General features: G+C 39.0%; 1 protein-coding gene across 3 annotated transcripts in view; it reads right to left on the minus strand.

The window, feature by feature from the left end:
• The window catches only part of LOC113659874 (dnaJ homolog subfamily C member 13), a 102,721-nt gene that overhangs the window by 72,858 nt on the left and 11,827 nt on the right, over nt 1–18,036 (minus strand). For all 3 annotated transcript variants that reach the window (XM_047808739.1, XM_047808738.1, XM_027172928.2), the window contains exons 2-4: nt 16,835–16,915; nt 3,840–3,915; nt 3,205–3,354 (exon numbers count right to left, since the gene is read on the minus strand). In XM_047808739.1, coding sequence (XP_047664695.1) covers nt 3,205–3,354; nt 3,840–3,915; nt 16,835–16,902 — 294 coding nt within the window. In that variant the 5' untranslated portion in view covers nt 16,903–16,915. The remainder of the gene's footprint in view (nt 1–3,204; nt 3,355–3,839; nt 3,916–16,834; nt 16,916–18,036) is intronic.

Raw genomic sequence — 18,036 nt, forward strand, 5'->3', positions numbered from 1 at the left:
TGAATTTACTGACATCTTCAAAATTTCCCTGAGAATCACTGTGGTTCCTACGTGCCACAAGACAACCACCATCATCCCTGTGCCAAAGAATTCTACAGTTTCCTGCCTCGATGATTATCGTCCCGTTGCACTCACACAAATTGAAATGTAGTGCTTTGAGAAGCCTGTCATTAGGCACATCAAGACCCGTTTACCACCCTCACTGAACCCCCTACCGTTTGCATATCGTTCAAACCGCTCCACGGACAATGCCATTGCCATGGCCCTTCATTTAGCCCTCACCCACCTGGACAATAAAGACACATACAATGTTAATAGACTTTAGTTTAGCATTCAACACAATCATCCCCCAGAAACTGATTGAGAAGCTCAGCCCAACTGACTGCGTGCTCAGCCCGATGCTGTTCACCTTGCTGACTCACAACTGTTTAACAATGCACAGATCAGACCATATCATCAACTTTGCCGAGGACATGACCATGGTGGGTCTCCTCAGCAAGAACAACAAGTCAGCATACAGAGATGAGGTGCAACAGCTAAGTGCCTGGTGTTAAGAGCCAACAACCTGTCTCTGAATGTTGATAAAATTAAAGAGATGGTTGTTGACTTCAGGAGAGCACAGAGTGACCACTCTCCAATGACCATCAACGGATCATCTGTAGAGATCGCCAAGAGCAGCAAATTTCTTGGTGCCAATTTCAAAGCCAACAGCATTGACCCCACACACCTCACAGACTCTTCAACCTCCTGCCATCTGGAAAAAGGCATCAAAGCATTTGGGGCCCTCCAGACTGTGTAACCCGCCCAGTTTTTTTCCACAAGCCATCAGACTCATCAGTAACTGAACTGTACAGAGCAGAACACACCCACTCACACACAAATATACACACTTAACTGACCTACACCAAATACTCTCTCTTCCAGTATACATCCATGTACAGAGCACCACCCTATCAAACTGTTTACATGCAGTTTTGAACACGGTTTTTGCTCTTTGCACATGCTGTCTGTCGATGTCAGTCGATTGCTATTTTGCACAATACATTACAATTCCAGTATTTCTGCACATGCAATATTGAACACAGTATTTACTAGGGATGCACTGAGGATGCACTGTTTTGGATCGGTATCGACGACGATCCAAGCATTTTGAGTGGATCGGGTATCAGTGGTGTGTGACCGATCCATATCCGATACCCATGGTGGTTGATTAATGAACAGCAAATATCCATAGACTATTGCTTGAACTTAAGAAAAATACACTTACATATTAAATTGCATTACTGAAAATAAATTTTATAGGAAATATGTTGCAAAACTGCCTGCGACAGACAGGCAAGTTTAGCAGGCACCCTTTCCATTTACCTCAACGCGTTAAACATGTCGCTCATTTGGAAGTATTTTATGCTTGATTCAGCAGAGAGTAGCACTGCAAATTGTAATATCTGTAAAGCCAAAGTTTCAAGAGGTGGATTTAGTATTTCAAATTATGACAAATTTAATCAAGCATCTTCAGAATAATCATGCAAAAAGAACACATGGAGTTCACGCAAGTTAAGCAGAAAAATGATGATGCATCAAAGCTGATGAAACTGACCCCGCCCGCCCCCGACATGCCCCCAAACAACCCCGCAAGAGGGGGAGAACCGGGTGCAGGACAAAGGGGGATGGGGGAGAGGATGCGGAGGTGAGTGTTGCCTGTAGCCCCGGAGGGTAATCGTCTATATGTTTAGACATGGTTGTTCTCTGATTGTTGTAATGTTGCATTGCACTTTTTTTTTGATGAGTGCAAGGTTTACTGTTTAATACATTTTGCGTTGTGTTTCAAGAGTTATAATTTATTTTATTGAATATTGCCTTTTCTTCAGAAAATAATTTAATTTAATAATTGCAGTATATATGGTTTAAATTGTTATACCACTAACTGTTAAAAGTAATAATGCCGGGTCCCACGTACATCAAACAGTGTGAGTCCAGATGACGATAAACTTTTTAAGATTTCTTGTGTTTTCATTTTTCATCCAGTAAATGGGCATTTTTGTATTTCTTTACCAGAAACAAATAAATCTTAATAACTAAACGAGTTGTATACATTCTTTAATGTTAAAGGTAGAAAAGAACACAGATATCGGATAAGTATCGGCCGATACTGGCAAACTCTGGTTTGGAATCGGATTGGAAGAGAAAAAGTGGTATCGGTGCATCCCTAGTATTTACACTGGTTGGTGCTACTTCTGAATATTGTCTTTTGTCTATTTCTTGTATATTTTGTTTGCACTGTCTTTTATCCTGCACTGTATTTTTGTATTTTCCTTGCACTGTTTGCACCAGGTTGCACAGATGCACTTTGTGGCTAGAACTAACTTGCATCCTTAGCTCCGTCTTTGTCCTATGTAGCACCCTGATCCTGGAGAAACGTCTCATTTCACTGTGTACTGCAACAGCTACATATGCTTGAAAAGACAATAGAAACTTCTTGAATTGACTTGACTCATTTCTGCCTTTCATTTAGGAACATGTTCTAGTTATAGAATAAGAAATTTACACATTTCCATCATTCCATTAATGCTTTTCCACTTAAGTTTACGATGTGCATTTGGCTAAATATCTGAGAAACTTTAAGATTAAATTATTATAATTTTTTAACAGATAACTAATATGTATGTAAACAGAATGTCATTTTGGTTTTGTGTTACTCAATAGTATCAAAAGTATGAAATATAAAAAAAGTATGAAATATGAAAAAAGTATGAAATATGAAAATTTTTTCCAACTTTGTTTCTAAATCTTTAAAAATGTCAATGTCATGTCAATAAGAAATCTTGCCAAACAAGACTATAATAAAATCTTAAAACCTAAAGACCAATTTTGTGTCATTTGCCATAGATGTGTCAAGGAATATTACTGGCAAAAAAAACCCAATTTAAGAAAAAACCTTACTTACTAATAGTTTTTTCCAGACCACCACATGAGTTAAGTCTCATACACACAGAGACACAGAAATGCACAAGCTTTGTATTGTAAACAGAGAAGTACAACTTTTTACTGTGGCAAAATAGGGACCATTACATTTCTTAATTTTGAAAGAAATGCTGGATGACCTGGTTTCTTGAAAATTTATTTTAAAGGTAATTCCCCATTTTCTTTTAAATAAGTCCATTCACTTTCCTTCTAATATATTGCCATTTCCCCTCTTTTGCTCACCAGTGCCTCTGTCAACAGTTCTGTGCGATGTTCAGTGGAAAACTTGAGGGTCTCTGACTTCTTCCCGCTACCCTTCCGGAAAGTAAGGTTAAATTCAGTACCTTGTCCTTTTCCCACTGGCAAGATACCACATATATCCCCATAAAGCCACTGTAAAGGAAGTCACACAGTAAGGACATGTACAGTAAATTATTTTGACATGTACACTGAACACTAAGAACAATATACACTAATTACATTGCATTAGAATTTTTACACTATTTACAAAAATATTAGTATTAACAGTATTCAAGTAAGCATTTAAAGTTTGATTCCAAACTCTAAATGTGACATGGTTAAATATTTATTAAAATGGATGTGGATAAATACAAAGCAAAAGACATTAAAAAAAAAAACAGTGACGAAAGAGAACATAAACCCTCATAGGGAGCCTAGTAAGTGCATGTACTGGTTAGTATATATGCTACTTCTGGGTAAAAGTGTTTGCAAACATTGTATTAGTGGAACTGTTATGCCAAAGACACACAGCTGTATGCTTCAGCAAAGCCAGATGAGAGGCACCAGCTTAAGAAGGTTGAGAAATGTGTAAAATTGGAAATAAACTTTTGTTCTTGTCTGCCTGATATGATTCATACCTGGTTTGTAACTTCTAACGTTGTAGGGTTGTATGTTGTCATGCCATGTGTCCCAATAGAGAAAACTCGCTTGTACCTGGAAAGAGAACACCACACATATATACACACAATATAATGCCCTAGAATTATGCAGAAATAGAAGGTCGAAACAGAAAATCCCAGTATCTTAATGTTACATCAGATAAATGAAAAATGAATGATGCTACAATGTCATATGAAAACATTCATATGAAAACATTTTTTAAAACTGTAAATAAACTGTAATGAACATGAGATGGATTGCTTGATAATGACACTTGTCTGTAATTATAACAGTAAATAGATTTGTAAAGTCGTAGTGACAAACTTTGATGTTGGATTGTCAGAGCAAGTATTCCCAAAGGTCAGTATGCCTAAAGTTTATAATGGGTGTCTATGGCACAAAAGGCCACTTTGAGACCCTGTACCATGAGTACCGGTACTCGGATGGCTTAGAAAAGTAATAGCAACAAACTTCAGACCAGGGCATTTGACATACGACTAGGGCTGCACGATTTAGGGAAAATGTCATATTGCGATTATTGAGGTGTGTGTGTGTGTGTGTGTGTCTGTAAATTACCAACTTAATGCAAGTTATACATGGTATTGCACACACCATTATAGATATTTGGAGCATATTTGGAGCAATACAAATTACATGTAATTTTTAAACTTGATTCCCTTACATATACATTTGCTTTTAAGCCTAATTATTACTTTTGATTATGATGTGATTGTGACAGGGGAAGAGGTTTCAGGTTGGGGTAAAGAGTTTTTTCTGTCACCACTTTTAAATAAGAAACAATATCAAGGCTATAAAACTTGTCAAAAATCCGCGAATTACAAAAGTATCAGTGAGAAGTTGAGAACACTCGTTTAAACATTACATACACTCAAACTTGACTGCACATCACATTGTTTACTTTATTTATACTGCTTTTAATTGTAATGCAAAGTCCGGTCATCGGGACATAAGCTGTCATGTACAATAAAAGCGCCTGCGCAGCGACAGGAAATACAGTATAATTTAACACAAAAAGCCACCAAGACGGTGGACTTGCGCTCAGGATTTTTTTTTTTTGAGCAGCGTGTGGACGATTTTTTTCTACGCACACTATTTTATTTCTTGAAAACAAACCACTGCTAACTATAACACAGCGATGAAAAACAGAGCGTTGGAATGGACACACAGGATTCTAACCGTAGAGACGGAGCGCACTATTTTCTTTAGCAGAAGCAATACAATTGTTCAGCAGTTTCGTGTTGCAGCCACAGGCTTATGAGACCTGTAACTTGAGCAACAGCACGAAGCCACGAACTTGTTCTGAATATTTTAAAGGCGTAACAGCTGATGAAAAAGCAGAGACAATTGTAGACGAAAATGAAGAGAGATTTTATCTTCCTTTTTATTTTATACAAAACATTTTTGTCTCGTCTTTTTTCGTCAACAATAATGCATGTTAATTTAGTCTTAGTCAGCGTTTTTGGACAGCGGTGCAGTCTTGTCATCGTCTCGTCTTAGTCATGAAAATAAAAAGGTTGTTAACGAACATATTTCGTCTCGTCTCTTCTGACGAAATTGACACTACATATAACAGAGGTAGCATTTTTTCTGCCCACCAGTTCAGTGTCCGTCTGCTCGGCATCCATCTTCACCCGTTCCGTGCTGAACACCGGAAAAAGTCACGACATGACCATACGTGCCACACGTGCCACTGCCTAAACTGAAACTCACTGGTCTTTTTTTTATAATTAGCGGATAGCGGTGTATTGTATGAATTAGGCAAGCAGATTTCAGAGAGAATGGGTTGTCATGTCCACACATGTATTTATTTATTTCATAAAATCGTAGCATTTTGCATCATATAATCACACAGGCTTGATATTGCGATTGCAATTGCGATATGATTAATCGTGCAGCACTACATATGACATATCCGATTTTGGTGCATGTGGCTTGGAGGCCCTAGGAGGAGTTACTCTTGATAAACTTTTGTCTAAGAAGAATAAGCAAAACAAAATGTCGGCTGTGTGTACATAGAAAGCTTTGTGTGTGTTCAAATACAAGAATATTGTGCAATAACTGCAGAAGAGATGGTTACTCATGGCACCTGGTCTCAAAGTAGCCTTTTTTGCTTTAGACACCCAATATAAAAGTTAGAGGTTTATAACTCAGCAAGCTTTCAAGAAATCTACACCAAACTGGGCCAACTTCTTTAGGGTGATTCTCTGAACAAAGTTTTTAATCGGTGTACCAACTGGCTTTCATTTTTTCTGCAGCCCCGCCCCCAATATAAGAAAAATCAAAAAACTTTCCACAACACTGACATATCAAAACACTCAGAAAAATGACGGGGACTTCCCCACGGGTATTCGGATGATGAGCAGCCCTGCCCCCCCAAAAAACTACCACAAAATGGACATGTGAAACAAAAACACTCAAAACGCTCAGCACAATGAGGGAAATTGCGTCACGGGTATTCGGTGAAGTCACATGCTCGTATCCACTCGCCTCCAAAAGTACTGTCACCCTAGCATATCGGCCTTATGGAATACTTGCTCCGACAAGCCAACATTAAATTTTATCATGATGAACTTTACAAATCTAGTTATTATTTAAAATAACAAGAGAAACTCCTCCTAGAGCTTTCGAGCCACATGCAACAAAATTGTGTGGTAGCCTAGTGGTTACCTAGTAGGGCGTGTGGTAGCCTAGTGTTGGGCTACTAATCGGAACATTAAGAAGTGTATGTATTTTGCTATGTAGTACAATATTAAGTAGAATCACAAAATGACTGCAGTACAGTATTCACATGAATTATCCAAATCCTCAACAGCCAATCAACTCCAAAAGTATTGGCACCCAAAGGGGGATTCTGGTACAGTCACACCCCCAAAATAAGCAGAATGACAGAATTACCACAACAGACATCTGATAAATCAAAACACTTAGCCCAATGAGTGGAACTACCTCACAGGTATTCTGCTGAGCTCATGTTATGTCACAAGCAGCCCCGCCCCCAAAATTAGCAGCACAACATGGAAATGTGACGCATAAAAACACTTAGGCCAAATGAGGAGAATTGTGTCATGGATAATGTCACATGCTCGTATCTGCTCCTGAAATTTGCAGATGAGTCAGTCATCGGTCTCATCCAAGATGGAGGCAAGTCTGCATACAGACAAGAGGTTAAGCAGCTGGCTGTTTGGAGTCACAACCACCTGGAGCTGAACATGCTCAAAACTGTGGAGATGATGGTAGACTTCAGGAGAAAACCCCCCTGCCCTCCCCTCATTCACCATCATAGTCAACACTGTAGCTGCAGTGGAGTCATTCAAGTTCCTGGGAACCACCATGTCCCTGGACCTAAAAAGGGACATTCAAATTGACTCCATTGTTAAAAAGGCCTAGCTCAAGTTGTACTTCCTTCATCAACTGAAAAAGATCAACCTGCCACATGCACAGATGACACTGGTGTACACCTGCCCAACCTTCAGAACTTGTACAACTCTAGAGTGAAAAAACAGGCAGGTAAACATCTGGATAGACCCCTCCCACCCCAGCCACAACCGTTTGCACTTCTTCCTTCAGGTCGCACTAGAACATCTAGGCACAAAAGGCATCTAGGCATCTTTTCCCCATGCCATATCCGGCTTATACAGCTAATAAATGGATTATTACCCGTGTTTTGTAATTCATTCTGTAATTCATTCTCCAGCTCTAATTACTGCCCGTTTCTCAAGTACTATGTAAATATGTTAACCCTTACTATTTAAATGTTTACTGTTCTCATGCCAGATATGTATATATGTATGTATGTATTGTATGTATGTACCAAGAGCACCTTTAAAACAAATTCCTTGTGTCTCTGCACACACTTGGCAAATAAAGCTGATTCTGAATTTTAAAATACCAATATGACACTGGATATAACTGCATTTGTCATATTTCTGATTTTTATAATTCTTATGCTGAAATTCACCAACCTAATTATCTATAACAGACCAAAGAAAAAATCTTCAATCGGATTCTGCAAGCCATAGGTTTACCGACATTTACTGGCATTTTCCAGCATTACAGGTGTGATTTGAACTTAAAATGATCTCAATAAAAGATCAAAGAAATGTCTCAGTACAAATAAACAATTTATAAAATTGTAGTGCATATTTACAGATACATAATTATTATTAGCGGATAGAATGAATGAATTTCAGAAAGAATGGGTTGTCATGTCCACACATGCAACAAGCAAGCAGTTCATGTGAGGACACCCACCAAAATTCCAATAATAATAACCAATTTTTATTGGCGGATGGCAAACCAACTTATGGTGCATTTACCGTCACCTACTGGACTGGAGTGTGGAGCGCATAATGGTTAGGAAGAAACAAATGTTTTGCAACATACCGGTAGTATACCTACCGGAGGCGTGGCGAAGGTAAGCATACGTACTGTACATATTACGTAATGTTCTCTGATTGTTTTATCGCTGCCAGCGTACGTAGTGTATGTATTACTTCCCTGTATCAGCGGGAAATGGTCCGACAGTTAATCAAGCGGAGCGCTTACCAAAGTCGCACAACAACATTTTGAAAGATAACAGATTTTTGGAACTCTGTGCACACATAAGGCGCACCGGATTATTAGGCCGATTTTTGAGAAAATTTAAGGCGCGCCTTATAGTGCGGAAAATACTGTTTATAACTAAACTATAATTGCTAATTGTGATAATGATCATAATAATTAATCATTATAATGCATATAATCAATCCAGCTGTCTTTACTCAGTGAGTACTCATCCAAGTGAAAGATAACAGCAACAGGTCGGGAAAAAAAATAAAATCAATGAGTTGGATAACTCAGAACTTGCAATATTTTCCCACTCTTCTTTGCAGAACTGCTCAAGTTCAGCTAAAATTGATGTTGACCATTGATGCACTGCAGTTTGACCTAAGTGAATATTTTAAGTTCAGGTCTGTTTGACCAAGTTTTTTCCATGGTAAGGATGACCTTTGCATGGAATTGTCGGCTGTCTAGAAAGCCAATGTCTGCATCACACCAAGATGCCGCATTCTACTGGCAATTTCTCAGTCTATGGACAACAAGTTCTGGAGTCAGAGAGCATATCTACTACCAATGAGACAAAAATTGCTCCATTATATGCCTCACAGAAACCTGGATTTGTGCACAGGTTCCATATTCAGCCACTGAGCAGACAGTATTTTCATTTCACCATGCAGACAGTTCAAAAGACCTTTTTCTCCTGTGGCTTAAAACAATAGAATGGGAACATATCTAATAAATGCTGCTTATTTCATTTGTTAAATTTTTTACAATCCTGTCACAGTCAATCTTTTCAAAAAGTGCCTTTTGTTTTCTGTTTAAGGACAGCAGGAAGAGGAAATCCAAATCAGATGTCTAATAAGTGTCAAATATGTGTCTGAAGGAGCGATACAGGTCTTTTCTCCCTTCTGCTATTAGACTTTACAATCAAAGCTGCTCCCAGTGAACCAGTCACCTTAATACACATTGTTATGACTGTTTCACTGCAATAATAAACAATAATTTTAAACATGTGCAATAACAGAAATCTTGTAAAAAGTTTGTGTGTGTGTGTATATATATATATATATATATTTATATAATTTTTTTTTTTTTTTTTTTTTTTTTTTTTTTTTAGTGGCACAGTACATGAAAAAACACCCTAACCGTACGGTTCGCTTGTCTCGGTTCGGTTCGTGTTTATGCATCGCACGGTTCGACGCATGCGCAATGTAGCCCTGTGCTCAGTTTCGCCTCAGACAGTTTCACTTGAACATGCATATAGACAGTAAAAGTTGAGTAAAGAGTGCTGCAGAAATGGCAAGTGGAGGAGATAATGAAGGCTGCCAGGAGTTGGCGGACGCGCCCGCGTCGTTCAAATCTGGTGCGTGTGGGAACATTTTGGATTTCATGTTACTTACGATGACAACGGAAATAAAACAGTAGATAGAACTGCGACTGCGTGCAAGCATTGTGCAAAATGCATTCAATATGCTAATGGCAACACTTCTAATATGACAGTTGTGTTAAGATGGTTAAACTTATGCTTGTCTTTAGGATTATGGCCTTTGCTATTGTTATAGCCTCATTATATTATGTTATTACATCATATTATATATTTATGTTTAAAATATTTTGACTTGTTTAAAAGACAGAGCTTGTAAGAGTCCCTCTCTTTTTCTTTAAATTTTTTTTGTAAGAGCTACATTGAAGTTGGCAGTTTGATGAATGCAAGTTAATTTCAGTCTTTGTGTGCTAAAAAGGCACAAGTTCCTGTAGAGATAACAATACACACTAATTTTTTTGCACAAATAAACGAAAAGCATGTCATCATCAATGTCTTGTCTCTCTTGCTGTATCAAAATCTCACCTAGCTTTTACTCAGAGATGGTCCCAATAATGTGCTTAAAGTCAAGTCAGATTCAGTTAGTGCAGGATTACATTACAAAATTGTTAATACAGTATCCTAAATTGTGGATAATTAATCTAATAAGCTATATATCAAATGCTGAAAGGAAATTTCTGGAGTGTTGAAGATTAAAAGGAAAAATAACAAGAACCATACAGAAACGAAAACCGTAACCCTAAAACCGTGATACAAACCGAACTGTGGGTTTTAAGCGCATCTCGGAGAATAGCGCAGATGCGCTTCACACCGCGAGGGCGCACTCGCGCCACACGGCCGAAATGAGAGAGAGAAAGTCGTGGTCCGTCACTGCCTAGAGCAGTGGTCCCCTACCCCCGGACCGGTACCAGTCCGTCGACCAAATGGTACAGGGCCGCCCAAGGAACATTCAATTATTTCCATTTTATTTACTGTGGTGTATTTCTCTCGGGTTTGTGCAACTTTCCATGGACGAGAGGTTAACCGGGAGCTGAGAGATGTCACCTAAAGCCACACCAATACAGCGCATGCGCAAAATTTCGTGATCTCGGGCCAGGTTTAGGTGACGTCTGGAGCGGAGCGGCTGCAAGCGGCAGTCGCGTTGTAGCTTTGGTGGAGAGAAGGTGTGTATCGCTCTTCTCTCTGTTCACCAGTATTTTCTAAAGTTTAACAGTGCTTGGTGTACGTGTATATTCTGTTTGCTCAATTTTAACCCACAAATTAGCAGTTAGAAACTCTGCCGGTGTTCTGGATTAAAGTCATGGCGGAATACCCTGAGATTGCCACCACAGCACTTAAATCCCTATTGCCATTTCCGACATCCTATCTGTGTCAAGCGGGGTTTTCTGCGGTGACAGCAACCAAAACAAACGGTCTCGTTGCAAAGAAACAAGCTCAGGGTTCTCATTGATTTAGCGTTGTAGTGAGTTAAAAAGGCATGTTTAAATACAATTAAATTGAAATAATTCATTTCAATTTAATTGTATAGCTGCCACCCCCAATGGGCCGTGGTAAAATTATCAAACATTGACCGGTCCGCAGTGAAAAAAAAGGTTGGGGACCACTGGTCTAGAGCAGTGATTTTCAACCAGTGTGCCACAGCACACTAGTGTGCAGTAAGAGATCGTCAGGTGTGCCATGGGAAATTATCAGGGCGCACTGGATTATAAGGCGCACTGTCAATGAATGGTCTATTTCATATATAAAGCACACCGAACTATAAGGCGCATCTGTCCCTAAATGGAACACTGCTCGATATGTCTGTGACGCGATGACGTACAGGTTACACACACATGCGTCGCACCATCTTGGATTCGCTCAGATGCTAAGTTAGAAACAATGTTAATTAGTTAGTTAGTGCTGCGCGACACGTGACAGTGGCAGTTTGTGGTCACAGCAAGACGAGTGAGTGACAGTGATGGAGAAGTTTTTGAGAAGGGAAAATGCAAATGCCGAACAGGGCTCTGGACAAAATTATGACCCAGATGAAGGCCCTAGTATTAGTGGTCGACAAAAGAAAAAAGAAAAGACGGTGAGCTTGAGGCAATACAGCGAAAGCTATCTTTCATTTGGATTCACTTTCGCAGAAACATTAATTCTGCCAGCTTGTAAAGCCATTGTAAATGAGATGCTCGGCCCTGACGCGAGCAAAAAAGAGATAGCTAAAGTGCCTCTCTCAGATAACACAATTGCCACACGTATTGATGACATGTCTGCGGATATCGAAACTGCTGTTTTAGAAAAGATGCGCATCAGTAAGAAATTTGCCTTGCAACTTGAGTCGACGGATATTAGTGGACATCGTCAGCTCTTGGCCAACGTGCGTTTTGTGGATGGAGAAGCTATTATAGAAAACTTCCTATTTTGCAAGACACTGCCAGAAAAATCAACTGGAGAGGAAATATTTTGGGTCACATCTGAATATCTTGACATAAGCGGGCTTACGTGGGAAAACTACATAGGTGTCAGCACCAGCATCAAAGGCTTCATAAGTAGGGTCAAAGAAAAAAACCCAGATGTTATTGTTACGCAATGTTTTTTGCACCGTGAGGCCCTCGTTGCAAAGACCTTACAAGCAGATCTAGCTCCTGTGTTGGATGATGTTGTGCGCATAGTGAACTTTGTGAAGACACGACCTTTGAAATGTCGCTTATTTGCGTCTTTGTGTGAGGAAATGGGAGCGGAACATAGTCTTATTGCTCCACACGGAGGTCCGGTGGCTGTCGTGTGGCAAAGTGCTGGCCCGTGTGTACGAGTTGTGATCTGATTTCTCAAAGCTGCTTGAACTGAAACAAGATTGTGGTTTAAAGCTAAACTTTGCTGATCTTCCTTTGGACAGTTTTTGGTTATCTGTTGCCAATGAGTTCCCCATTCTGGCCAACAAAGCTATTTTGACATTGCTACGGTTTTCAACCACATATCTGTGTGAGCTGAGCTTCTCAAGCTTGACTGCAATAAAAACTAAAAACAGAGAGATTGAGAGCTGTTGAGCAAGAGCTTCGTATGTGTCTTTCTACCATTACTGCCAGGATACCCATTCTGTGTTCATCGAAACAGCCCCAGGTTTCACACTAAGTGAGTATAAATACATTAAAAAACTATGTTATTAACTATATGTATGTACTGTGTTAGTGTCATTTTGGTTGGTGGTGTGCCCCAGGATTTTGTAAATGTAAAAAATGTGCCGCAACTCAAAAAAGGTTGAAAATCACTGGTCTAGAGGATAACTAAGCCAGTTGATAAAACGCCTGACCGCAAAATTTGAATGCATTTTGCACTCTTATTTATTATTATTATTTGTTATTTAAATATTATATTTAGTGTTAAATAAATAATTGTTAAATGTAGTACAGAGTCTGTGGTCTATCTCACAAAGAAACGCCGCCCCGCCCACCCGCCGAACCCTTACGCCTTAACTAACAAATTTTCTGCTTGAAACCGTGTGTGTGTGTGTATATTATATATATTATGTTGTTATTCTTTATTATATATTTTTGCTGCTGTAACAGAGAAATTAACCCATTGTGGGACGAAAAAAGGTACATCTTATCTTGATTCAGCCAAGGGTATATAGGCATGGCACATTTTTAGATTGTCCAGGGAGTTAGCTGCAGGATGTTTAGTAATCTCAGTCATTAGCAGTACCTTAGCTGTGTTAAATGTGTATTACTTAGCTCTCTGACACAGAAACCCATAGTATTAGACATGCATACCCAGAGGTTAGAGTGGGATAGCAAATAGGGGAAAGTCTGAATTCCTTAGGTGGAGTTAGTCACCCACAACTCTGGCATTAGAGCCCTTACAGTGGTTCAAATAGTTGAGGACTAGGCAGCATTCTCAAAAACCACTCTCCCCTTCATGTCAATAACAGTTTGATCTCCTCATTGAAACACCTACTGACAACCCTGAAAAAACACTGGTCATAAAAGACTCAGTCTGGGAAACTAGCTAGGCCTTTACACTGATTAGGTGTATACTAGAAGCCAGGGCAGCAGAAATACTTCACACTTTGATCAATCCACATATGAATCAGGCAGCATTCAGCAGCAGACTTCACAAACTCATACAACATCACAGGAAGAAAAAAATCCTGGCCAAGGAACTCATTCATCACATGTACATCAGCCGGACAGGAAAATTCCGGATCATACACGATCCGAAGTGTCACTCTCCAAACAATATGCTTCTCTCTGAACCATTACTTTTCTCCAATTTCAAAGGCTGAATCTCCCAGGATAGTGAGAAGCATCCATCTGCATCAGAGGTTATGGAGAAAAAAAAAGATCTCGAACATGCGGGATCAGAATAATGCCGCGATGGCGGAGATTTAGTGACATCAACGCGATCTCATTGGATACCTCAATGTGAGAATATTATTGAATAATTTTGAAACCTTCAATATTTTATACATATGATAGATTTTATATATTTATATATGTTTATGTATATATGTATGTATGTATGTATGTATGCATATATTATTGTGTGTGTGTGTGTGTGTGTGTGTATTTTATATATATGTATGTATGTATGTATGTATGTAATTACAGTGCCTTGCGAAAGTATTCGGCCCCCTTGAACTTTGTGACCTTTTGCCACATTTCAGGCTTCAAACAATGATATGAAACTGTAATTTTTTATGAATAATCAACAACAAGTGGGACACAATCATGAAGTGGAATGAAATTTCAATGACATCAAACTTTAACAAATCAAAAACTGAAATATTGGGTGTGCAAAATTATTCGGCCCCTTTACTTTCAGTGTAGCAAACTCTCTCCAGACGTTCAGTGAGGATCTCTGAATGATCCAATGTTGACCTAAATGACTAATGATGATAAATAGAATCCACCTGTGTGTAATCAAGTCTCCGTATAAATGCACCTGCACTGTGATAGTCTCAGAGGTCCGTTTAAAGCGCAGAGAGCATCATGAAGAACAAGGAACACACCAGGCAGGTCCGAGATACTGTTGTGGAGAAGTTTAAAGCCGGATTTGGATACAAAAAGATTTCCCAAGCTTTAAACATCCCAAGGAGCACTGTGCAAGCGATAATATTGAAGTGGAAGGAGTATCAGACCACTGCAAATCTACCAAGACCTGGCTGTCCCTCTAAACTTTCAGCTCATACAAGGAGAAGACTGATCAGAGATGCAGCCAAGAGGCCCATGATCACTCTGGATGAACTGCAGAGATCTACAGCTGAGGTGGGAGACTCTGTCCATAGGACAACAATCAGTCGTATACTGCACAAATCTGGCCTTTATGGAAGAGTGGCAAGAAGAAAGCCATTTCTTAAAAGATATCCATAAAAAGTGTCGTTTAAAGTTTGCCACAAGAAACCTGGGAGACACACCAAACATGTGCTCTGGTCAGATGAAACCAAAACGTTATGTTTGGCATAAAAGCAACACAGCTCATCACCCTGAACACACAATCCCCACTGTTAAACATGGTGGTGGCAGCATCATGGTTTGGGCCTGCTTTTCTTCAGCAGGGACAGGGAAGATGGTTAAAATTGATGGGAAGATGGATGGAGCCAAATACAGGACCATTCTGGAAGAAAACCTGATGGAGTCTGCAAAAGACCTGAGACTGGAATGGAGATTTGTCTTCCAACAAGACAATGATCCAAAACATAAAGCAGAATCTACAATGGAATGGTTCAAAAATAAACATATCCAGGTGTTAGAATGGCCAAGTCAAAGTCCAGACCTAAACCCAATCGAGAATCTGTGGAAAGAACTGAAAACTGCTGTTCACAAACGCTCTCCATCCAACCTTACGAGCTCGAGCTGTTCTGCAAGGAGGAATGGGCAAAAATTTCAGTCTCTCAATGTGCAAAACTGATAGAGACGTACCCCAAGCGACTTACAGCTGTAATCGCAGCAAAAGGTGGCGCTACAAAGTATTAACTTAAGGGGGCCAAATAATTTTGCACGCCCAATTTTTCAGTTTTTGATTTGTTAAAAAAGTTTGAAATATCCAATAAATTTCGTTCCACTTCATGATTATGTCCCACTTGTTGTTGATTCTTCACAAAAAATTACAGTTTCATATCATTATGTTTGAAGCCTGAAATGTGGCAAAAGGTCGCAAAGTTCAAGGGGGTCAAATACTTTTGCAAGGCACTGTATGTATTATGTAATTAGAAAAAATTGATTACATCATAATCTATGGTTTCAGCCTCTTATTGATTCAATTTGTTGTTTAATTCGAAGGTTTATTTATTTTTTCTTCCTCAGTCACAAAAGCATATCTAATTTTTATATATATATATATACACACACACACACACACATTCATCCAATTCATCCACTCACTTCCTTCCCTTGCCACCGTTGCCTCAAACTTAATCATGAATTTAATTTTAAACTTTGTCTCAAATCAGCTTTATATATGAAAAATATATTATATATATATATAAATGTGGAATAAAAATGACAATGTACATTGTTAAAAGTGATAAACAATTAAAAGTGAACTAAATTAAATTGAATAGTGCTAAACACTAGTTAGCACATTAGTTTCAGAATTGAACCACATTCATTTCAGTGATTCTCAAAAACACAAACACTAGTAACACACATTTAATGAAATTACTGCTTTTTTAATAGATAATATCTCAGCAGATTTTTAAATTCTAATTGCAATGTGGGCAACACTTCATTGGCTACCATAAGCAGATAACAGTTGGCCTTCTTTAACCCAAAATTAAGAGATGATTTTGCCAAGTTTATCTGCAGTGATTAGATTTGTTATTAAAATTAGCATAACTTGTACATAATGCACAAAAAGCAATTTTCCAGGTGTTTATTCTCAGTTACACTAATCAGGTATTTACCCATCAACCCAAATACATGCAAATCGGCTACTGGTGGAGGTAACAAATGTTTTTGTCCATTTTTTAAATAATTTCTAATAAAAACAATTTCCTCTAAACCAGCCAACTCAAGCATTCAAAGTAAATCTTGAACAGCACAAATTAAATTTAAAAAAAGAATGTTGATTGTGGCTCATAATGGAGATGTGTACAAGCAGGCCACTTACTTTCCTCTCCAGGAGTGTTTAGTTGTGTAGAAACAGGCCAAGTCTTTATTCTCTTTGAGGACGTTCATCTTCCTGCAAGGCCTGCGGCAAGAGAACAAAAAAGTTTCACAGAACAGATATGAGCATGAACATATAAATGTATAACAACTAAGTGGTCTTTATGTGAGGTTCTTTTAAATAAAAAGTAAGATTTGTATTATTTGAAATGCTTACGGTGCATTCTCAATATGTTTAGAAAGAGTTTATACTTTGGAAAGGTGGCAGAATCTGTTTCTACATTAATGAACGTTGGTGTACAGATGTCACAGTGCTGAATAAATACTGCAGCCCAAACCTGGAATCAATGTTCATTAACTGTAAACCCTTTTATTCACCACAGGAATTCTCCTCATTCATCCTGATTGGAGTTTACATCCCACTGCAGGCCAACATGAGTGATGCGCTGCAAAACCTAGCTAACCAAATATCTGGCTTGGAGCAAAATAATCCGGACTCTATTATTCTTGGAGACTTTAACAAGGCAAAACTAACACTTGAACTTCCAAAATACAGACAGCATATAAATTGTCCCACAAGGGAGAAAAATACACTGCATCATTGCTACACAATTCTTAAGGACGCCTATCGCTCTGTACCCAGGGCAGCCTTGGAGAACTCTGATCACTGCTTGGTTCATCTTATTCCAACATACAGGCAGAAACTAAAATCTACTAAGCCTGTAGTAAAAACAGTGAAGAGATAGACCAGTGAGGCAAAGCAGGAACTACAAGACTGTTTTGACTGCACTGACTGGAGTATCTTTGAGGCTGGAACTGACAGCCTGGATGAACTGACTGACACTGACATCGTACATCAGTTTTTGTGAAGACGTATATGTGCCAACCAAAACCTTCTGCAAATACAGTAACAACAAGCCATGGTTCACAGCCAAACTTAAAAAACTTCGACAAGCAAAGGAAGATGCCTACAGAGGGGGGGACAAAACTCTGTATAAGCAGGCCAGGAACCTACTGACGAAGGAGATCAGAATAGCCAAAAGAAGCTTCTCTGAAAAGCTGAAAAGCAGGTTTTCAGATAACAACCCTGCATCAGTGTGGAAAGGCCTGCAAGACATCACAAACTACAAGATTCGTCCCCCATCTCCCACTGAAGCAAACAAAGACCTGGCTGATGACCTCAACACCTTCTACTGCAGGTTTGAG

The sequence above is a fragment of the Tachysurus fulvidraco genome, chromosome 25 (assembly GCF_022655615.1).
Source record: "Tachysurus fulvidraco isolate hzauxx_2018 chromosome 25, HZAU_PFXX_2.0, whole genome shotgun sequence".
Taxonomy (NCBI): Eukaryota; Metazoa; Chordata; class Actinopteri; order Siluriformes; family Bagridae; genus Tachysurus; species Tachysurus fulvidraco.